The sequence below is a fragment of the Eurypyga helias genome, unplaced genomic scaffold (assembly GCF_000690775.1).
Source record: "Eurypyga helias isolate BGI_N326 unplaced genomic scaffold, ASM69077v1 scaffold15093, whole genome shotgun sequence".
In the NCBI taxonomy this organism is placed as follows: Eukaryota; Metazoa; Chordata; class Aves; order Eurypygiformes; family Eurypygidae; genus Eurypyga; species Eurypyga helias.
The window spans coordinates 1-23,276 of NW_010243200.1; the positions used below are offsets into that span (position 1 = coordinate 1).

Sequence of the window (23,276 nt, forward strand, 5' to 3'; positions counted from 1 at the left end):
TTCTGTGATTCTGTGATTCCTTCTGCAAATAACCCCAAAGTGTTGATAGTGATGTGCAGGACACCACAGCCCCTTGAGGTGTGGTCCTGTCTCAGGTGTAATGCACATGGAGGTGGGTACTTCACACCACTTGGTCCCATATGTGCCCGAAATGTTGGTGGTGCAGCTACCAACTGTGCGAAGAACAGAGCAGTGTCCCTTGTGAGTGCCGGCTCGGATCTCTACACACCTGTAAGGATCTGCTCACGCTGGGGGTGCCTGTGGGTTGCTGTACCCCATGGCTGTGGGACCACCAGAGTCTTGTCTCAGGTGGGTCAGGGAACTACACCAGGACATGATGGTTGTGTGGACCATAGCGTTCACAGGTGAGGCAGAGCTGGAAAAATGTGTATTTCAGCGTGGATTTTAGGGAAACTAAAAATAAATAACTGAAAACTATATTAATCTGTAGAGCTTCAACTCAAGCTGAAGCAGACCTCAGGCCATCTGTCTGCTACAAACGAGGTGAAGGTTATTTTACCTACTTTCCATGCTCTGCTTTCAGCATCTCATAGTTAGGACTTTGCTTTTAAAGGCCCAAGGATGTATAAAGAACAGTGTCAAAATAACTTTGGGAAAGCCGAAAAGTTTCACACTGTAGTGTCGTTATGTCCTTTAACATTTTGTTGTTTAAAGGAAAAATTTAAAGGATTGTAGGAGTGTGTTTAAGGTGGCTTTAAAGGTCTTCTGAGTTTACGTGTCCCAGTGGTATTGCAAGCAAGCCTTGGGATTTATGAGGCATCCCTACAAGAAATTCATTGCCCTCCATGCGAAGGGTATGGCACGTGTACAAGTGGTGTAGGAATAATAAATGACTGGCAAAATGTGTGTGAGAATTTCTAGGGAACATGAAGTTAATTATCAGCATCTACAGCACCAAATGTTGATGATAACAGCCATAACACAGGCTTTGAAGATGGTGACGCCCATAAACTGCTTGTGCTGAGTGATAATTTGCTCTGAAACGTAACTTCAGTGTATGCCACGGGTCCAAGAAACTGCTTCATCAGGAAAGAGGAGGCATCTCAGCTAAGAGGAGGGCAGTGAGATGTGGCTTGCCAGTGGAAACGTCATCTGTCTTCCATTAATTCTCACAAAATCGCAGGTAGAAGCGAGGCTGGGAGATGTTTCCTCCTGAACCTGCTGAGTCCGTGGACACAGCCCCCTGTTACTGCAGGTCAGGGTCTGTTATCTTCTCTGTAAGGTTAATCTATGGCTAAAACATCACGTTGGAAGTGAAGTGGCTGGTAATTAGGTATAATCGTATCAGATGCTTGCTTGGGGCAGTAATCAGTTCTGCTAGATCGAGCTCCCTGAAGGAAGGGGCTGGTTTCTCGCCCCACATCCCTCTGCGAGTGCCCTCCAAGCCCGTCCCTCTTCCAGCCTCAACAGCCAAATCCTTCATGGAAATATTGAAATAGGAAAGCAGCCTTCCAAGCCATGTTTCTTTTAAAGCTTGTAGTGACACGAGAAATAACACGTTTAGTGTCTCACGTGCTATAATTGACATTTTAAGTGCTGTTCAGAGCAAGAACAGGAGCATTTTCAATAGATATGGAAATGGAAATCCTTTAATGTTGGTTGATAGCAGCAAACAGATGTGCTGGTGCTAAATTAAAGCTGACTTGTATGTTCACAGGGCATGTTCCGTTAAGTGAGCTGATGTTAAACGAACTTGGTTGGATTCCCTGATAGATGCATTATTTGGAGGGGAGGGCAAGCTCTAAGAGTTTCACATCAAATCCACTGTCTGTGTGTTTATCACTAAACACTTCTTTATCCCTTGTCAACCTCCCTCTCTCATGTTTTGGAAGCCAAATTAATGCTTTTTCTAAAATCTTTTATCAATGCAGGTAATAAGATTGATTTAGCTGATAAGAGGGAAGTCTCCCAGCAAAGAGCTGCAGAGTTTTCCGAAGCACAGGACATGTACTACCTGGAAACCTCAGCAAAAGAATCAGATAATGTGGAGAAACTCTTCCTGGACTTGGCCTGCCGGTTGATCAGTGAGGCACGACAGAACACCCTTGTGAACAATGTCTCGTCCCCCTTACCAGGAGAGGGGAAAAGTATCAGCTACTTGACTTGCTGTAATTTTAATTAAAGAGTTGGCATCTGATGTCCCCTTCTGCCGTGGACCAAGAGGATTTTTTGGGTTTTTTTGCTGGGATTTATCTACTTGAAGGGAATTCCTGCCATTTTGACCCATCTGACTTACCCTGGGTCAGGCTGCAGACCTGGAAGGGTGGCAGGCTGACGGCTCCAGCTGCATGGCAACGTAGCAGAATACGACGTGGTTTGAATCTCATTTTTCTTGCAGTCTGCGGAGCGGGTTAAAAAGCACAAGTGCTTCATGTGATTCAGAACATGAGCTGTTGCGTTTCCTCTGTGAGAGACAAGAGCAGCCTCTCTTGAAGATACTGAAGAGATCAACATCTGTCTTACAGAACGATGTGTTTGGTCCTTTTTGAAATAAAAAAAATAATAAAGGAAAACCCAACAATGAACACAGACCCTGGACTACACTGGCAATCTTCCGGGCTGCCAGCGAGCGAGTTCTTAGGACGTGTACATAGCATTTGCCCGCGTGTCTTCGTGGAGGACTCCGGTGTTTGAAATAGTGTTATGTCTCTCATCTACAGGCACTTTCATGAACATGGAATTAAAAAAAAAAAGTTACATATATCAACATTTTCAAGATTTAAGAAGACATGGATACAGCTCAGTTGCTCCCTTTGGTGCTATAGCAGTTCAGCAAACGTAGACTTATTACATTACTGTCCTCTGAATGTGTAACTTAGACTGGTTAGGAAAAAACACTAATAAGCGCTGTTCATTAAAACAAACAAAAAAAATCTTGTTACCTCTTTTTCTAGCCTGAACATAGTGGGAAAGGACTGTGCTTCTGTGATGTCCAACACAAGCTGAATAGGCTTTCCAGAAATAAAAATTAAAAATTAGCCATCCTTCCTCAAATTAGTAATGTCCTAATGTGAAAAATTAGCCTTGGGAAACATTATTGTTGGAAAAAGCGCACCAGATGTGACCTGAGTCCTGTGTGTTAGGGTTCAGAGGGCACAGCTTCAAGTGGGAGGCTGCAGTATGTCCGGCTTAAAAACAAAACTTGTAGATGCAATTCTGGCTGAAAGGTAGGCACACGGTTTTATGGAGGTTTGGGGTTTTTTTTTATGCCCTTTGGAAATAGCAATGGGCTGCAAAGGGTTATCATCCTGTGTCTGACCCATCCGGCGCTCACCCTGTGGAACTGCTCTCCGAGATGCTCTTGAGAGCATCTCCTTGGCGTCTAGTCCCTCGGGTAGAGCTGCCTTCAGGTTCAGGGCTGTAGAGTCATTCAATTTACTGGATGCTTTCTGGTTTAAATTGGAAATGAGGAGGTTTAGATTGGATATCAGCAAGAAGTTGGTCACAGAGGGGGCTGTGAGGCACTGGGACAGGTTGCCCAGAGAAGCTGTGGATGCCCCATCCCTGGAAGTGTCCACGGCCAGGCTGGATGAGGCTTTGAGCACCCTGGTCTAGTGGAAGGTGTCCCTGCCCATGGCAGGGGGGTTGGAACTGGATGGTCTTTAAGGTCCTTTCCAACCCAAACCAGTCTGTGATTCTTAACCCCAGATTCCGGTGTATGTGTAACATTTTAGGCAATTTCTTTCTTCAAAACCCTAGAAGTGGAAGCACTGTGGGTTCTGCGATGTTTTACACCTGCAGTGCTGTACGCAAACAGCTCGTTGCAAACTTACATCCTGACGTCACAGCGCCGCTGGCAGAGAGTGAATGTGCACGCACAAAAATGATTTTTAGGCATTTTAGCTGTTCTGGATAAATCTCTCCTGGCAATTACATGGCTGTGATATGCTGTAATTTAGAGTTAATCGATTTAATGTTATTTCGCATTTACTGAAGATGATAATAGAGCTTTTGTATTGACATAGAAAGCTGCCAGTAAGTACTTCTTGAAAAGAATAACAATTTAAAAAAAAAAAAAAAGGGCATTTAAAAATGTTTTTTCACATCTTCCTGGAAAGACTTCTTTGGGCTGTATCATGTCGTGCCTTTGATCTGTAATGGGGAGCTGACTGTGTGTCAGAGATGGGGGATTGGTGTGTCATATTGCCATTTTTGAATATTTTCTTGCTGGTTTTTTTAGGTCACTTTCTTCTTTTATGACTAGTGGTAAAAAGGAAGATGTAGAAGTTTTGGTACAAGGCTTGTGTGTCATTTAGGTAACACTTAGCAAAGTGCTGCTCTAAGTGTGAGGAGATGGGGGACGTGTCATCGCCCGTGCTGGCTCTTTTCGGTCCCTGCTTATGGTGTAATCCAGAGGATTTAGAAACGTGGGGGACTTTGTGGCTTCTGCTGTGACGGACTGTGCGTACAGCCTGTGTTCAAGGGCAATGTCTGTCTTGAGCGTTCCCCAAATTGCCAAATGCAGCCTCATTTGAGCTTGCGAACACCACCCAACTCTGAGACAGTTGATTCTGCACAGCTTTTGGGGAGCTGTTTGGAGCAAGGCTCAGGGTGTTACAGCTCAGGTTGAAAATCAATCCTATGTATAGTTAATTTGTAAGAGCTCTTACTCTCCAGACGCTGGACCTGCCAGCATATAACTGATAATAGATAGGGAAGAGCTGTTTGATAGAGTCAACGAAGGAGGAAGGGGACTGCTCACTAAAACTCCCGTGGGTTCCTCCGCCTGACTTCCGAAAGCATCAGAGCTGGGCGGGTACTTGGCATTCATATAAAGGCATTTTCAGGTGCTCCTGGCATCACTTCTGGGGGTTGAGCTCATCACGACCGAACAAGCTGAACTAGTCAAGTAGCAGAAAAGAGCTTTATTGTCATGGATATTCACTCTGAGGTCTCTAGAAGGCTGAGTCTCTTTCCAGTGCTTTCCTAACCGTGGGGACTGTTTGGAGACCAGCTGCCTACCAGCTTACAAGCACTGGTTCTTTTTATTGCTAGCAAATCTTCTCCGTGTACGGACTCCATCTCCAGACAGTGATGTGCTTGTGGAGTGCTGCAGTTGGGCTGATGTTACGGTGAAGCAGCCGACTTCTCCAGGGACGAATGAGAAAGGGTTCCTTTCCAGCTTTATTCTGTGTAGACTTAAGAAGTTGAAAGGAAGCGGTGGTGGTGTGTGCAACAGTTTATAAGGTCGCAAGCCAAAGCTGTAGTCTGAAAGTTGCCTCTTTTTCTGCAGTTAAACACACTACCTGCTGAAGAAAAGGTATTTTATCGAGCAATTCCTTTGCAGACGTTACTTTTGCAGACCTTTGAATATCTCTCTAGTGCACACAGCCCACTGCTCCTTATCGTGCTGAAGTAGATCTCTTCTACAGCCTGCTTCACTCCTGAAGGCTTCCCAGCTAGAAAAGGAGCTGTATCGACTGCTAATGACAACTGAGTGCTGTGGCATAGTGATCAAAGTCTTAAAAAATAAAAGATTAAAAAAAATACAAATCTCAATTATCTGACAATCATCTCTCCAACTATGGCCAACACTTTGCTAAATGCGTGGATTTTTGAGAACTGTCAGTAAAAGCTTTGTGATGCTTGCGGGATTGAGCATCCAGAAGCCATGCAGAATTGATGTAATGGGGCCAAATTTGACTAGAAACGCGCTCTACTATCAAGAGGGCAAGTCACTGCTTTTAGTGTGGTTGCTAGATTTTGATGTATTTTCAGGGTGATACATTCACAGCCAGGGAGTAATCTTATCTCTGGGTGAATACTAATTTTTATAGTAGTCCCATAATGAGACCTTTTCTTGAGGCTTTTTTAATCACAGTGAGTAGGTCCAAGCAGAAGCCAACATTGGATGGCCAACAGTTGTTTGCTTTAGCTTTGGAGAGTTGTTTAAAAGCAGCTCCTGAAAAACTGGATGGTTTACATTCTCAGTCCCAGTTCAGCCACTGATTCAGTCAGGCTGATTTTGGGTAAACCCCGAAATGTTCTGTGCTTCAGATCACTGTCTGGAGTACTCGCTAGTGTTTTGCGTTGGGTATTTATACTGCACGTTTGCTGGGACAAGCTGTGACACGCTTCCCAGTTGTGTTCCCCGTGAGAGACCAAACACGAGGGGAAAACAAAATCAGTTTTGATGGAAAAAAGGGAAATTACGAACTCTGTAAAGGAGGAGACACTGGGTGCCTGTTCCCACCTCTGATAGCAAGGTCCCGATTTGAGCTGCAGGTAAGTTGTTTGAGCGTGCAGTCAGATAGGAGTTCATGCTGAATGGCTTTGCAATCATTATTTAGTGAAAACCACCCGTGATGAACTGTAAGGTAAGATACTTTGCTCTTTGCTGTAGAATGCGTGAAACAGCCCTTAAAATCTGTCAGCCTGTGGGTGCTGTTTGTGATTTTTGGGAATAGCTATATTAGTAACAGTTGGCTCCTGCTAATCTAGTTTTAGTGGTTAATGGCTATTGAATTCCTTCAGCATCAGTAATAATAGCAGACTGAGACTGACACAGGAGACGGTGATTTTAGAAAGAGAGAAAGTCGAAGTTAGTGGTGCAGAAGCACAGTGGGTGCACACACATGGGACAACAGGCTTTTCTGAGCTCTTGCTGACAAGGGATGCAATTAGTTATAGTCAGATCCACTGGGTTTTGCCTTGTTGGTTTTCCCAGAGGACTGCTGCTTGTTCCACTTGTCTTTTTGGCATGAAGAACTGTCCATAAATCAGGCTGAGATGTTGAGCTGGCATGATTTCTGTAGTCAGAGACTGAGTTCAGTTGGAAAATGGGTGAAATTCTCCAGCTGCTAAAAGAGGCTGAGCAAACATGCAGGATACGCTGCGCTGTAGAGACCTGTGGTGCCATCGTGGCGGGATGTGGCTGGAGAGAGTCTCAGAAACCCTCTCCTGGCTGTGGGGCAGACTGAGTGCTGTAGCCCTTTGTGCAAGGGGAAGATGACTGTGGAGCAGAAAATGCAAAGGGATGATTCTACTCAAGGTTTCCTCAATCCTCTTTTTTTAAAATCAATGCATCTGTGACTTGGATTTGGAGTGCTCTGGAGTTTAGTAAGGAGTACTTTGAATTCGAGTCTCACCTCAGGCTCTTCTGCATTCTGTTGCTTTCGGTGTCGGGGCGCTCAGTATTCTTCTAAGTGTTGCTCCGACCAACCAAGACCTCTGAGCTCACTCAGAAAAGGTGCTTCTCGAGGATGCGTTGTGAATTCCTAGCGAGCAAGTATGGAAACTCTCTGAAATGTTGATGTACGTAGGGGCTCATCAGAAAACCCAGCAGAGCCAAAGGAAATACTCTAATTCTGTTAGCCCAGGGAAAGATGTTCTATCAGAATGTTTTCTTCCTTATTATTTTCTATGAACTTATCTGAACCCGTTTGGCTCTTGAAGCCAAGCTTGCTTTCCTCGTGTCAAGTCTGTCCTCATGTTGCTCTGGGGTAATCACTGCTGTGGTTACTGTTCACAGCCTGCAAAGGATGATCATTCGGAAGGACAGTCTTCTTTTCCGGTGATGGCGCGTGGCGGGGAGACGCTGATTTCCTACAAGCAGACTAGTGCGTCCGAAGACAAGCAGCCTCAGTGGGAACCCGTCGTGTCTTTGACGTGCGATCAGCCACTCGAGCTGCGGCCAGACGTGCTGTCAAGGTTACAGATCGCGCATCTGCCTCAGTTCAGGGTTTATCGTTGCTAGGAAGACAGTGGGTTCACGCTGACCATGATGCAGGGCTCCCAGAGTAGTCTGCTGTGTTGCTCTGACTTAACTCACCTCGCTAAAATGACCCAAAGCTTCCTTTTGCTGTACTGCACTATATCTAGCCGAGAGAGATTGCCGGCTGTCATCACCCATGGATGCCATCGCACCCTTTCCCCTCATGGGAATGAGCTGTAATTGAAATTGAAAACTATGCCCTGTGAGTTAAGAGTGCTTTTGGGGGTTTGATTTTTTTCTTTCCCATGTGAGGGAGCCACAGATCCAGGGGAAAAAAAAAAAAAGCTCATCTCCTAATGTTTGCCCCTCCAAATACAGTCAACTGGGGAAAGATAGGTCAGGTATAGCAGAAATGGAGATGGCAATGAGTGTGATTTGGGCTGCAAATGAATAATCAAGTGAAAAATCCAACTGGTTGTAAGAGTATAGCCAGGGTTGACAGCTCAGCTCATCGGTCTGGGTGAACAGGAGCTGGCTGCACTGCATTCAGACGTTTCCCTGCCTTCAGGTTGGTAACCAGCTATTGGCACTTCCTGGATGTGATTGCATTTGTTGAAACAGTTACCCTTTTCCAGCAAGCGCAGAAGGTAGTTTTAGGCCTGGTTAGTGCTACGGTTAAGAAGCAGGTGCCACCTTTGTTTTTTCTAGCACCATGTATCTTGGGGTAGCGCCCCCCAGGACATGCTCGCTGGTGAGCGTGTCCCTGCCGAGCATCCCCGGGACTCCAGCCCTGGCCCGCAGACACCTTGCCGTGGCCAAACCCTGCGTCAGTCACGTTTTCAGTAGCGCGTGGTTGCCCGGGGATGCTTTCCCAGGCAGTGAGCAAGGGCTTTGGTGTGTCTGGTGTCACTCTCCAAGCCCCAGAGCTTTGCAAACCTGGATTTCTCCAGTTCCTTTCATCCGTGGATCTGCTTGTTCCCAGTACTGCTCATGGCTCGCCAGCTGTGCCGCAGGTAGAGGAGGTGGGTGTTACGGGAGCGCTGTGAGCAGAGAAAACCAAAGCACTGCGGAGGTCTCAGGCTGGAAATGGTCCTGGTTGCAAGAACCGTAGGATCCGAGTCCTGCTTTGGCTAGGAGGAAGAGCATCTGTGGCTTATCCTCTGTGCCACCACTTTGACTCCTGCTCTCAGCCAGGGCATCCTGCAAGGAATGTTTTCCTTCTTACAGGACCACATGAGAGATGGAGCAGTGAGAGTTGGCGGGGGTTTGGTGCAAGTGGGTAAATCTGCAGTGAGAGGTGGATGCTGCGCGACGTACGGCACGACGTACGGCCGTGTGGGGGAGGAGAGTTGTGCCGAGCTGTCCCTTGGTGTATCTCCAAGGATCTGGGCTGCACCACTGGCAGGAGCTTTAGTAAATCCGATGGCCACAGTGTCCCCAGCAGCCAAGCCTTTACGGAGGGGGAGCGGAGGAAAGGGGGATGCTCTTTTGACATTTTAATGGAGCGAGAAGGTCTGTGGTGAGGGGAGCTGCCGTGATTTCAGGCACTGCTGTTGCCTCAACGCTTGCAGACTGCAAGTAAGCCTTTAGCACTGGCCTCTGCATACAGTCAGCACCGACGGGGGGAAAAACAACCTCTCAAGCCAGTGTTTTGAGGGAGAAAAGGCCATCTAATGAGAATATGGAGGAAGCCCAGCACTTGTCGTTATGCTGGTTTGGAGTGACAGGTATACCTCCGGATTTTAAAGAGTTTAAAATGTGCCGTGGTTTTTAGCATAAGAAGATGCACAGCAGGTATGTCACATCCATTTCATTCCCCACAGCTGTTTAGAGAAGGAAAAACACACACACACACGAGACTGGAGCAGCTGCAGTCACTCAGCTGTCAGTACGGGACAGGGTGCGCTCTGCTCCCCTTTCATTCCCACTTCGCTCTGTTCTATGCACGTATCTGGCTGTTCTGTGAATTTGCAGATCATGAGACTTATTTTTTTTTCCAAACTGCCTTTGATCTATACTGACAGACTCACCCAGCTCTCGTTTGAATTCATTAATTCTTTCAGTAGGCATTTTAATTTTATGTTTTCTGCCTTGTTTCCCTTTGTAGTGTTATCCCACTGACACGTTTGTCGTGCTCTGCATTACCTTTAGGTTTTTGAATCTGAAAGCTGTGATCATTTTTAGAGATGTTAAACAGGCATCTTCATTTCCTCAAAAAACCTGAACTACTCTCAGCTTTGATTACTGGCAAATCCGTACTGAAGCACGTTAATTCTCTTTACAGCATGAACAAAGTATGTTTTATACCATCAACTGTAGTTGGAATTGTAGTTTAAAAACCTCCTTCAGCACTAAAAACAGCATTTTGTTTGCAACTGCCATGCCAGGGAAGTCACAGTATTAAAGGAATTTCCTGAGTTGGAGTTTTCCTCACAAAGGTCTGCTGTCTTTTCCCCAACAATTGTGACTTTAGCACAATGTACAGAATTTTAGCAAGAACCCCAATTCCTGAACACGTGGCCGGAAGGCTGAGGAGAGGCTGTGTTTCTTGTTGATCAAGCACAACCGTTCCAGTGGCGAAGACGCGCTACAGCCGGTCGGACCGTTGGGTTGCTGGGGTAGTGCTGATTTTGGGAAGGGTCTAGGTGTTAGCAAATCGCCAAACTGTGAATCATTGACTGTCGGAAGCATTTGGCTCGTCTGTTTTTTAAGTTCTTCTTGTCAAGTGTGGTACAGTGGGGTTGAGAAAGGAATGTATTTTGGATGACCAGGATGATGAATGTATGATGCTTCATGTCTGTTTGTAATGTCCTTTTTATACTTAGAAATTGCTTACATCTGTATCTGTATGTAAATAAACGTTTAATCCTTTCCACCTGATGTTTAAAGTGTTTGATATCGGGAAGAAATTCTTCCCAGAGAGGGTGGTGAGGCCCTGGAACAGGTTGCCCAGAGAAGCTGTGGATGCCCCATCCCTGGAAGTGTCCAAGGCCAGGCTGGATGAGGCTTGGAGCAACCTGGTCTAGTGGAAGGTGTCCCTGCCCATGGCAGGGGGGTTGGAACTAGATGGTCTTTAAGGTCCCTTCCAACCCAAACCATTCTATGATTCTATGATTCTGTGATTTGTTTGAACTGAAAAGCAGAGTTTGCCTTAAAAATATGTGCAAGACACATTCACTTGATGTGATTTAGTAGCAGACCAAGAAGGGAATGAGGATTTTCTGCTGGGGTTCAGCATACCGAGGCTCTCAACACTGGGATATCCCAGCAAGAGCAGAGCTAGAGCTGCTGCCCACGGGAGCGATGACCCTTTGCTCTAGAGCAGGAGACAAGCTTTATTCAAAAGCACAGCAGTGATAGCAAAGTGGGAGACTCCAAAGAAATGCTGGTGTCAGGCACTAGAGGGGAGTCTTGGACAGAGGGAGCATCTATTCACCATCATTGCAGACCTGTTGAGCTCTTGTCCTACCAGGGTGCTAGGGTTGTGTTGTATGAAGGATGATTCAGTTGAATTTGTTCTTTATCCCAGTGGCTTTTTTTTTTTTATGCTAGTTCTTCAACTTACTCTTTTCATGTTCCCAGGAGACTGCTTTTTCCACCGGAGCTCCCTAATGTTCTGCCTTTCTGGGGGCCTTTGGGCAAGATCTCCCATTTTAAACCTTTAGTCTTTTGGTCAATACAGAAAGTTGGTGCTCTGACTCATTCAGGGGATCGGGTTTCCTCCCTGTGCTCTGCTCCACATCAAGTCTGAGTTCAAACACGCTGAGAAACGAGCTGTGAAGCTTGAAGACACCATGTGCCTCTCATTTCTCTCCCACCGACCTTGAAGGTCCTTCCTTGGTAAGTGTCTGACATGAGGGCTGGACCATCTGCTCCGTGTTCCCCAGGAAGCTGGCGATTTGAGTCTGTGACAAAGCAGAGAGGGACCAGAAGAGGGAATACTCCCTGTGTGCTTCTACCTAGGAACTGGGCAAAAAGAAGGGAAGAAAACCTCCTTAAAGCTTAAGAATTGAGTATTTACTGAAAGGGAGAAGGGCTGGAGTGTGTTGCCTGTGGGAATGATGGCTGGAGAAGCTCTTCCTGGGGAAAGGAGCAAGCGAAGAGTGGCCGCTCTTGCAAGGAGCATGTAACATGTGGGATGTGCAACCTTCTTGTGCAGCAGGTGTAGCAGCCAGGTCCCACAGAGCCTGTGCCAGGCTTTGCTTCGGGTAAAAGGACTGTAGGAGCATGAAGGCTCCCTGCAAAAAGGGGACAAAATGCATCAGGGGAAGAAATGCAAGACATTTCCGTGCTACAGGAGTGAAACGGACTGCTGCCTCTCCTCCATCTTCTCATGTATAAAGTCTTCCCACCCAGCACTCGGAGCTCTGCCCAGAAGATGTCATTGTGCTGACAGGGCCTGTCACACAACAGCACTTTCTGGTCTCCCTGTGCGCAGTCCTTTCACCCAAAGCACGGGAGAGCTGACTGCCTGGCCTTAATTTCAAAGGTACTGTAGAGACAGCCCTACCTCATTTAAAATCTAGCCCTGATTTATGGATTTCTGTGCATAGGGAATCAGCCGCAAACCCCATATGCGTTTTTCAGGAGTTTTATTACCATCAGAATTAAACATGCTGAGCTTGATTCTTTTTGTACAAGCTTATAATTCACATCAGCTTGCACCAAAGCTACCGCTTACCGTAGTATGTGGGTGAATTCTCTGCTGAATAAAATCACTCATGCTGGACAAAACATTTCATGTCAGGATGCTGTCGGGTGCGTGATGTGGAAGCTCTGGCAGCGTTTCACCGCTAGCCGCAGCAAGTCCCAGGTGTAGCACTTGGATCAGGTTGAGCGCCCGTGATAAAGTAGTTGCTTGTCCAGTTCATCACAAGGGAGTGCTTAGAGCCAGTGATACTGCAGTCTCATGTTATATGGGAGGCTGTAGGACAAACAACGAGTTTCAAGCTTTGCTTGTTTGAGCACTGATGCCGTAAAACCTTTTTGATAGTGCCTTCCCCGTGCTCAGTGATTTGGATATGAGTAATGCTGTCTTGCCCTTTGTTTCTTCTACGTAAGCTACCAATGCAGATTCACCCTCCCCAGGCAGGCTACATTTCTTACTTCTTTTCCACTTGCCTCTAACACAGATTATTGAATAGGATTTAATTTTCAATAAATAGAATCCTTTGAACAGGCACAGGTTTGTTCCCTTGGGCTCACGCTAGAGCCCCGTGCCGTCCTGTCCAAAGCAACCCTGGTGCAGTTTGGTGCTCTTACAGCTGTCAAGTGCAGGGCTAAAGCTCAGCTGGGCAGCTCATCAACAGCCCCCAGGGGTGGTATCTCATCTCCTATTACCCCCGCGTCCCCTGGCCACGCCGAGCAGCCCTGCACGGGGATCTGTGTAGCGCAGCACAGCACTGCCACGCTCTGCCACGGAGGTTTAGGTGGGGGTGTCAGTGGCATGGCACTGAAGTCACTCCACTCACAGGTACGATGCTTGAAGTTACTTTGGTCATCAAATTATGTTTAATTCTGCTTTTTTCCCTTTCCCTTTTTTTGCTGTAACTAGATGGTCCTTTTTATTCTGTTTATTCTAGGGCCCAGGGACTGCAGGGATCTAGGCTTGGACCTCCAAGAAGAAACCTCGAGCCTCTTGCCACTGCTGCAGCATGCTCAGACACGAGGAAGAACTCTGGGATTGTGCTCAAGAACTTGGCTGGGTAGGACAGCAAGGAGAAAAGATGGTTTGGTGGTGAAGGTCTTTCAGTGATCCTCAGAGCCAGTCTCCACGCTCTCTTCATACTGGCAAGTCTTTGAACCTGTACCTCCCCTTCCTCACCTGTAAGTCATCAGTGGGGTAAACCCAACCACCCAACAGCGAGTGCTGTGGAAAAACCTTTCTGAAAAGTGAGTTTACCCGTGCAGACTTGCTGTGTAGACAGGAAGAGCTGCTTTCTCCCTGCAGCCTGCTGCAATGCCCGCAGCCTCGGCACACACGTGCCCCGGGTTGGAGGGGCTGTATCTCACCAACACCCGGCTCAGCCGCAGAAGCAGCTTGTCTGAGTTCAAATACTCTTCTCCCACCCGCCCCTCAAGGAGAAAAGCGTTTGATTAGAAGGTGCAGAACTGAGAAGAGACTGAGAAACTGAAAAGGTTTACCTGTATGTTCCTTAGAGGTGAGCCATGCTAAAAATAGTGGATAAAGGACAAGGTGGCGTGGGCGTAACTGCCCTCCTACTTCCCTGAATGTCCTGAAAATAGAGCAGGTGCAGATTTATTCATAGAAGGGATACAAAGATCACAGCTCAAATTCCAATGGTCTGGTTTTTTCATCCATCACAAACATGGTTCCCATTGGCTGCCTCTGGCGGGTCCTGCCCTAAAACACGGGTTTGTGTGCACGCCCCGGCGACGTACCTATCGTGAGACCAAGCGGAGGGAAGGGGAGAGAAACCTCTCAGAGTCACGCCAGCCCTTCTAGCCCCGACTTCACCAGTGACTAACAACAGACAGTAAAATATAGGGGAACAGGAGCACAAAATGACATGTTCCCACAATTCTAGCTTTCAGCAACTTCTGCCCCTCGGATTTCCGAAAGCAGAGGCGGAGTCCTTATAGCCTGAGTGATCCTGAGTGTTCCTTGCATGGAGACAAAACTCCCTGTGCAAACACTGCCTGGGGCTTAAGTAGGAGATTAGAAATAAAGAGAGGCCTCAAATACAGAATAATGTCTGTCTTGTAGCAGAAAATGATCCCAGTAAACTCGCCTCGTCACCAGTCACAATGTTGTGATTTAATTCCACCTAAGTACCACGCAGCCGTTCGCTCGCCTTCTCCCTCTCCAGTGGAGGAGGAGAATCGGAGAAAAACTCGTGGGTTGGGATAAGAACAATTTCATAATTGAAAGGAAATTAAATAAACCTGATGCTAATAATACTAACAACAACAATAATAATATAATGAAAATAGTGGAAAATAGGTGTAACAACCGCTCACCACCCGCTGACCGACCGAGAGCCAGAACTGGAGAGAGTGATCCCTGGCCCAACCCCCAGTTTATATACCAAACATGGCATTTTATGGAATGAAATACCCTCTTGGCTAGTCTGGGCCAGCAAAGGAGCTGGGAACACAGGCACAGCACCAGAAACAGAAAAGGTCCTTGTGCGGGTACAAACACTAAACCAGCAACCACTAAAAACACCAGCGCCATCAATACCCTTTCTCAGCACAAACCCAAAACACAGCCACGCACTCACCACGGTGAAGAAAACCAACGCCATCCCAAGCAACACCACCACAGTGGTGCATATTCATTCCATACCTCAAAAAAAGAGTCACAGCAGAAAGCTTTAGGCCCAGTTCTGGTTGTGTAAGTCAGCATTTTCAGGCTGATGAACCCCCGTCCCATCAGACTCCCACATCCTTCTGCAGAACCCCACTTATAAGCTTGCAGCAGCTCCAAGATTTCCCTGTTCAGTGATCCTAAATGCGGCTGTTGTGGGTGGGGGATAGGGAAGACCCCAGAGGAAGGAAGAGGAATCTGCCACTAGATACCTTGAACTTGAAAAACCCTCCGGGAAAAGGGGGAGCTGCTACCGACCTCAGGATGGTCCCCTCCACCCAGCTCTGTCACTGGATCCCAAATGTGCTCAAATAGGAGGCTCCCATACGGTACTGGAGATTCTTTGGGGAAAACTTGGGTCTTCCCTATGGAGAATGAGCAGGGAAGAATGTGGAGCGGATGTGGACTCCGGGGGCAGCTCTTGTGATGAAAAGGCAGCACGGAACACTACGACACTTCACCAGCCTGTACCTGATAAAGTGAGATCTATTAAACACACATTTACAAAATCTTTTATTGCACGTTCGACAGTTAATTCACAGTAAAATGAAGTGCTGACACTTCACTGGTCTGTACTTGATAAAGTGAGATCTATTAAATACACGTTTACAAAAGCTTTTATTGCACGTTCTACAGTTAATTCACAGTAAAATGAAGTAACTGCAAATTCTGTATTCCCCCATCACTGTGGTAGACACAGAAATAAACATAACTCATCTTAGGAATACATATGCCAATAGGTGTATAAACAATTCAATTGATTCCCAACAGCTCTTTTCTTCTACTGGCTCCTTCCCCAAAGTTTTAAAAATTATTAAAAAGAACCCAGCATAGAAATATCTTTTTTCAGTATTTTGGCTTATTGGAAAAAGGGCTCTGTGCTTGGAAGAACAACTCAGGAGACCAGCCAGTTGCTCCTTCCAGTACACCCCCTGGATAACTTGCACTTGGGAGGAGTTTCTTGCCTTCTGAAGGGGAACACGTTTCCAGGAGGTTATCGTTTAAAAACAAAGCTTTGGTGACACCTGCAGACACAGGGGTTGTTAGAATCCCGGCTGTATTTCCAGGGTGTAATGTCTCCTTTCTGAAGCACACCTCATTTCCACTGTCCTCTCTGCTCTGGGAAACAGGGCTCCTGCCAGCGTGCCCACGGGTCAACCGCAAGCCAGTGGCCCGGCTGACTGGTTTCAAGGTTAAAGATGCGGTTGGTTTCAACCTTTTGTTCCCAGATGGAGGGATCCGCTCCTCACAGTTGGCAGGAGGGTGGCTCTTAAGGAGCTGCTGTGAAACAGAGCTGTTCCTTTCTCCGTCTTCCCTGTTATTTGGCCTTTCCCGTTTGGCTAATCTGCCTGTAAGCTGCTCCAACAGAGTGTTTTGAAAGGAAGACCTAGATCGCTTGCCTTTGGAATGGATTTTAGTGGGATTTTTAGGAGTGAAGGTAGGGACAAAAAAGCTTCCTTCCCCAAGAGGCCACAGTTTCTGGAGAGGTCTTGTCACAGGAGTTGACTGTGAGTAAGGAACGAAGTCTTGCATGCTACCTGAATTGCCTTCTGCATCAGAAAAGGGGTAACCTCCTGGTGTACTGTGCTTGCTAAAAGCAGGAGGGGACCTGGGCAGGGATAAGCTCCGTTTTGAATTGTTACAGGGAACATCTCCAGGACAAAGCAACAATTCAGGAGTTACGACCTTTTCTGTCACAGTATCTTCCTGTATTAAAGAATTACATGATTTCTTTAAGAATTCTACAGGTTTTGCTTCCTCTCTTGTGCTTGCATCAAAGAGATCAGCAGAAGCGTTGTAGCTGCCCTCAGGGAAGCTGTCGTTCCACAGCATCGCTCTCCCACTAACGCTTTTAAAGTTATTTCCTGACAGCTCTGCCAACGGTTTTAATTCTCTTTTATATATCCTTCTTGTTGTGTTGGGAGTTGCTGGACTGGAGGCCCACGACCCTGTGAACGTAAGATCTGTTCTCTGGCTTGGCGCAGAAGAATTTTCTTTGTTTTCACCACCAGTTAAACAGCTATCGCATGCAGAACGTGCACAGGTAGCTGCCTTGCTCCTTTCCGAACAGGAGGTTTCTCCATGTTCAGCAGTACACCACAGATTAACAAAAGACCAAGCTGTCTTTGAAATGTTAGTATTTGCTTCTTTGGACTGCATGGATCTGCTCGCAGAAACGGAAGGCTCCGAGGTAAGTGGCAAGGACTGTGACAGAATAGGTAGGTAAGGGTTAGGTACAGAGCACGATGCTCCAGATTCCTTGTCCTTTGAAGATAAAACACCATAGGAAGACTCAGACTGTGACACCTTCTCACTCAGAGGATTTGCATTCGACTGAAGACCAGCAAACCACATGTCCTCCCAGCTATCATTCTCTGCTGACGGCAAGAACCTCCCCGAAACGCTCGCTTCAGGCAAGTCACCAGCTACTAGGGTTTGCCTGGGATACGATTCGTTAAGGTTTACGCCCAACTCGCTACTTTCAAGAAGGGCTTGTTTGCCTGCATCAAGGTGGGGTGATGTTACAACACTCCTGCCCTCTTCTAATCTGGCTAGAAATTCATTTAGGCTTTCTGAGAATGGGAGCTCATCCCAAAGCACAGAGTCCATCTGAGGTACTCCAGCTACATCTACGGGATAAGAAGCTGAGGCATCTCTCCGGTAAAAAAGGGAGCTGGGGGATTTTTCTGGGTAAGGATAATTTCTACTGTTAGTTTTTGGGTAAATGCTTTTTATCCCAACTTCCAACGGATGTTCTAGCAATCTGGAACTGTTTCCATATGAACACTCAGTCTTGGAAGAGGATACTCTTTCCAATTCATCAGTCTGACTAGGCTGTGAATTCAACCCATTATCCTCCTCTTTATCCCCTTCCTTCACAGAAGGGCTGCAAAACTCTGAATCCCAAAGAGTTTGATTGTTGAGGTTTACACTGCATGATTCTGCAGAGACAGACCTCCCCTCTTCTTCATGCTGTTCACCCTCCAGCTTTCCCTCTTCCAGAGTGGGAAAGTCTTCCGCTGTTACCCAAGCAACAGATGAAGTCAGACTGAAGGACTGCTGCCAGGACCCTAAAAAACTTTCTCTGCCACAAGACTGAACAAAGCAGGAGTTTCTGCCCAAGCTTGACAAGCTGCTGAGCTCACTGACAGGTTCATCTACTGGAGCTGAAGATGTATCAGGTAAGCATGAGCTGTTGTTAGAGCTCCTGAATTTTGCTGAGTGCAGGAGCCGACGGAAGTAGCTGATAACAGTAAAGCCGGTAACAGCAGTGTTTGGCAGGAAGATCTGGCAAGCTGTAAGATTTTTTGTACTTCTATTAATTCTGGAACAGTTCTGCAGGATGCTGCTGGCAGCAGAACGCCCTCCATCTTCACTCGTACAACCCTGCGAGAGGGAAAAAAACCCTTAGTACAATGCTTTATTTTGTGACTGGGGGGGAACCATGCACATCTTTTAAGTCAGGCTTAAATTTAGGTCTCACTTTTTGTGAGGATCTGCAGGGAAGAGAATACAAAACAGCCCATCACACAAAGCAGTACTCCCTGGGAAATAAGTACTGGCAAGGGCTATAAAGGGCATCACAGCAAGAGGCTCTTTGCTTGTTGCAATTACACAGAGTTTTGGAGCTGGAAAAACAACCAAGGATTCTAAGGAAGGACTTCACAGAAAATTTCTTCCTTCCTTCAGGGCAGTGGGTGCTTCCGGGCTTCCTCCAGTGCAGTTCTGTGCAAATGGCCAGCTGCCTACAGCCAGTGCTTTTCTTGTGTCTCGGGGGCACTGGGCAGTTGCCGAAGCAAAGCACTGTGGTGCCAGACCCCTGACTTGACAGCTCAGCTGACAAAGCCAGCATGATACTGTCTATGTGCCACCTCTGTGAGAGGGAAATAAGCTACAAGCTTTATCTTCTCGGATTTTTGCAGAGTAGTGTTTCAGAGGAGCTTCAGCTGCAGTTCTTTATAGAACCTGCTTCTCTCTGCACAGAAATTACAGGTGAAAAATGACAGTAAAAGCTGAGGGAATTACCTAACGTTTTGAGAAGTGGATATACCCTTTTTCACCTCCCCCTCAAGGTCTGGCAATGTCAGAGAGGCCAAAAAGGAAAGACATATGTCTTCAAATTCAACAACCCTCCTACTCCCTCAGTCTATGCAAAGGTTGAGGCTGAAGGCTGCTTGCCAAAGTCAATACCCTTCTAGGTAAGTCTTAAAAGAGGTAGGCTGTGTTGATTCCGGGTTTTAGCTGGGAGAGCGCAACTGCCTGCACAGCTGAACACAGCTATACAGAAATGTCTACAGGCAAAGGCTGAACAAATGGTCTCCCAGTGTGTGTTCAGGCCTTGCACGTGCAGGAGCAGCAACAAGGCTGATGACACGTGGGATTACTCGTATTTGTAGAGGTGTCAGATCTGGAGACCTGGTGAATGGTTCCAGTTAAGTAAAGTTAATTCATAAAGTCCTCCAACTTCCATTACTTAAGATGCTGTACATTAGGGAAATAGCTCAGGTACAAACCCCATGGTCCCGGTGGGAGAGGAAAAACACCCGCCAGGTAGAATTTACTTCACAGAATTCATAATATGAATGACTCACACAAGCACCACCCAAAGAGAATTTAGAAGACTGTTTCTATGGAAATATTACTAAGAATTAATATTTCAAAGTCTGTTAAACACATGAAAGAACCACAGGTGCGTATGTTGAACAGCTGTACGTCATCAACATTATTAAACATGCTCTTAAATCCAGAGGTATCAAAATGCTGCAAGGGGATGCGTTTCTCCTTACATTTCAGACACCAGCGTGTGAAAGGTAGGACAGTGCTTGAAAAGACAGTCTGCTTCGTGCTTGAACTGTACATGGGTTTTTACAGACTCCAAGCTGTTACTGATATGCATAGGAGCTGGCACTGCTCAGGCTTGCTGAAAACCAGCCCTGACAAGCTGTCAAGCTGACTACTGCTGTTCAAGAGGACTTCTGAATGTGACTCATTTAAAACAGCACAGGAGTCTGGGGGAAGAGGAGCACAATCCTTCCCATGTCCTAGCCCTAAATTTTCTCCAATTCCCAAAAGATGTTGTACACGATGTTATCCAAGGATGCTGTACACGAGTTATCCAAGGATAACTTGGTCTATGCCTTCAACTGGCTACATGCTAATGAAAAAACTAATTATTTTATTATATAATAAAGTAATGTGGATTAGAAGTTAGTTACCTTCACTCCAAATATAAATCTTTTTCCAATGAAACAGGTTTCCACTGCTTGAACTAACACTCCCGGAGGTACATCTCTGTTTGTTTCTCCAGACAGCTGATTGAGGTCTTGAATGTACCTTGAGTAAAAACATAGAGAAGTACTCAACAACAGAAGCAGACTTACACAGTATTTTAGCTGTGGTAGAGGTAAGAAGAAAGATCGTGCAGAGAGAAGATCCTGTTTAGTTTAGCTAAAACTAAACACAGAATGAAAACAGGAAACCATGAACCTATATTGCACTATCAAGTGAACTGTAACTTGATTTAATTTGTTAGTGAAACAGAAGTAAACAAGACAACCACTTTGAATGGATTTAATACACAGACAACTTCCAGGTGTTCCCTGTGTGGCTGTGATCAACACCACCACTGTGTACTGCTGCCAGTCTGCTGCTATTGCTTACACATCCTTTCTGCCCACTTCTTTACAGCGACATCCATAGCAAGACATGCAAATGAGTGTTTTTCACAGCTGACAGCAGTACAGCAGTCTCGTGTAGAACGCCTGCCATGAGAGCGCCATTAATGCTGCTAATACGGGATTTAAAAAGCGTTCGTCTTTGACCCAGTGAGAACAGAAGGCATTGGAAAATAATGGAATAGAGAAACAGGCCGTGAATGTATCTGAATATCCTGTCCTAGCAGTTTCGCATATCACAGTCTGAAGCTTATAATGTAGGTGGTCAGGCTCTGAGGACTAACAGGCTTTCTTAGAAATTCCTCCTTGCTAAAGAAAATCTGGTCATATTTAAGTTAAGTCATAAGGTGCATACTTTCCCCCCTCCCCCACTCAATCCAAACTGTTAAAAAAACCACCCCAAAACAGAGGCTCTATCTTTACCTTAAGATTCTTCTAAAATCTTGAGAAAAAATTATTATATAATAAATATATAAAATCTAAATATCTGGAAAAAACAACTTAGTAATTTGCCATTAGACACAGAAAATTCAAACATCTCAAATGAGGGAAGAAGGATGCAAGGGAGAAGCCCAACCAACCAAACCATGAAGGTCACTTACCAGGTGGCAGCTGCCTTCAACGGACAAGTGGAGGATCTCTTATGTACAAGTAAACCATCTCAAAATGTCAAGGTTTCAGGAAGAAGCCAAACTTCAGCATCTTCTCAGGATGCTGGAAGGGAGCACTTTAGCAGCTTTGTCCCACTCGTCTCCCAACCATCCAAGCTCATCTCTTTTTTTTTTAAGGCTGAAGAAAAAGCAGCAGCTATATAGTCAGAAAGAATCCATTCCCTACCTCTGCAGGTTTTCTGCGGTGACCCCAAAGAACGGGTCTAAGCAACTTCCGAACACGGTAATGTCAAACAAATCGTTAGTGTCAGCAACCTTTAGGGACAATCTGTATCTGTAGCTCGCATCTTTCGCTTCACCAGCACAGCCACATTTTAGACAGTTAAACCTGGCAAAAGACAGTAAAAGGATAAAAAAAGACTGAATCCGTGAGCTTGTGTTAATCACTGCGGAGGCAGGAACTTATTTGCAGCTGTAAATATTACTACTGTAATGTATCAAATATCCTATTATAAACTGTAAGATTCTTTCTTATTCTTTACTCCCCAAGGCATCAATCTCACCATAGGCTCAGTAACGGGTCTGTATCGTGTCAGAATCCCTCTGGCTTCTTCTACTGATTTATTAAATGCTAGCCTGTTGTTGGAAAGACACAGTGGGTTTTGGATGACCTGCTGGGGAGTAATTTTCAATTTCCTGCACCCCCTTTTCTACATTCTATTCTGGTTTGGGATTTTTTTTCCTGTAGCTTTAGTGTAATACCTAGATCTTAAAAAAATCACCAGGGAACAGCACTGTTCGCTTTTACTTCAGCATTTGAAACAACAGATATTCTTGCTTTGCAAAGTCAGCTTCTTCCATTTAGGGCTAACACTCACTGACTGTTCTTGTGTGTGTCATAGATTTCACATAACAGTGGGATTAAAAAGGAAAGCTCCTATGTTGCTGGACATAGAGTAAGTGTAAGAGTCATGCCTGATGCATCACACACATTGAATGAGAAGAAATTTAAAAAAATATTAGGACTAGATTTGGAGGGTTTTTCAACCAATGCTTTCCAATTTTGGAACAGCACTGAAGAACTGGGATGCAGCTGGAAGCTATTAACACACATTATTTATACTCCTAAACTGTCCTTCGATACTGCATAGCACTGAATGCGTAAGAACTCCTGATCCATAACGACATCCAAGCTGCTATTGGAACACAGAGAGATCTAAACAGTGACAATTGACAGAAATAGCTCAAGTTAGCACTTATTTCTATGATGGGCTGGATTTTCACCACTTTGTTTTACCTTGTGTTCAGCTTACAGAGATTCCCAAGGCACCTGACAGTTACAGTTAATAATCCCCAAAGCAGGACATACCTCCTAGAATCCAGCATCAGCCTAGAAAAGCATTTTTGACAGGCAGGATAGATGAAGCAGGAGTTCTGGATGGAAATTACTGAGGCAGCCAAGAGTCCTCTCACACTATTCATGTGCTCACAGCATCACCTGAAATGGGTAAGTCAAAACGGTTCATAGAGCTCTCATTTTATGAGATGTTAATATTAACTGCTTTTAGTTGGGCTGTTTGACCATCCTGAAAGGCTGCCCTCAGGAAATTATGATCTCCGAAAACAGCAGCCCAATTGAGGCAACATCTATTATTGCTCTTAATTAACCCTGTAAAAAGAAAAAGAAGATGAAGATATGCAATATGACGCAAGTGTTCATGGCATTTCCATATCATTGCAGAGAAATCATACAGATTCCCACTTGTATTTCGGGAATCTTGATTAGAAGTATCCTTGAGCACTGCACCGCAGCAAATCTGTGTCTGATTTTGTTCCTTTATTTAGTAGAATGGAGTCACAACACGGGGTTAAAACCTGACGCTTGTAATTCTGCAAACTTCTTCAATATCAATGACTTGGAGAGAATGCCTAGAAAAATCTCGAAAATCCCTTAAAATTGCAACTACATTCATGCCTTTTGAGCC

General features: G+C 45.7%; 2 protein-coding genes across 2 annotated transcripts; one reads left to right on the plus strand and one right to left on the minus strand.

Moving 5' to 3' along the window:
* Window positions 1–1,892: 1,892 nt before the first annotated feature.
* Window positions 1,893–2,143, plus strand: LOC104507891 (ras-related protein Rab-30-like; the record flags this gene model as incomplete). Its single annotated transcript, XM_010149322.1, has 1 exon — window positions 1,893–2,143. A coding segment is annotated over one exon (251 nt), but the record flags the coding sequence as incomplete, so codon positions are not given.
* A 13,708-nt stretch (window positions 2,144–15,851) lies between these two features.
* DDIAS (DNA damage-induced apoptosis suppressor) lies at window positions 15,852–22,773 on the minus strand. Its single transcript, XM_010149321.1, has 4 exons — window positions 22,661–22,773; window positions 21,518–21,679; window positions 20,222–20,339; window positions 15,852–18,392 (listed from the first exon to the last, which is right to left on the minus strand). Exons 1-4 carry the CDS (start codon window positions 22,771–22,773, stop codon window positions 15,852–15,854), a joined length of 2,934 nt encoding a protein of 977 aa, XP_010147623.1.
* Window positions 22,774–23,276: the final 503 nt, after the last annotated feature.

Bases quoted from the DNA above. Each gene is read 5' to 3' on its own strand.
- DDIAS (XM_010149321.1), bottom strand. From the start codon at position 22,773: ATGAATAGTGTGAGAGGACTCTTGGCTGCCTCAGTAATTTCCATCCAG. The intron at 21,680-22,660 runs GTATGTCCTGCT...GTCTTTTGCCAG, and splicing joins CTGATGCTGGATTCTAGGAG to GTTTAACTGTCTAAAATGTG. The intron at 18,393-20,221 runs GTAACTAACTTC...TCCCTCTCGCAG, and splicing joins GATTTATATTTGGAGTGAAG to GGTTGTACGAGTGAAGATGG.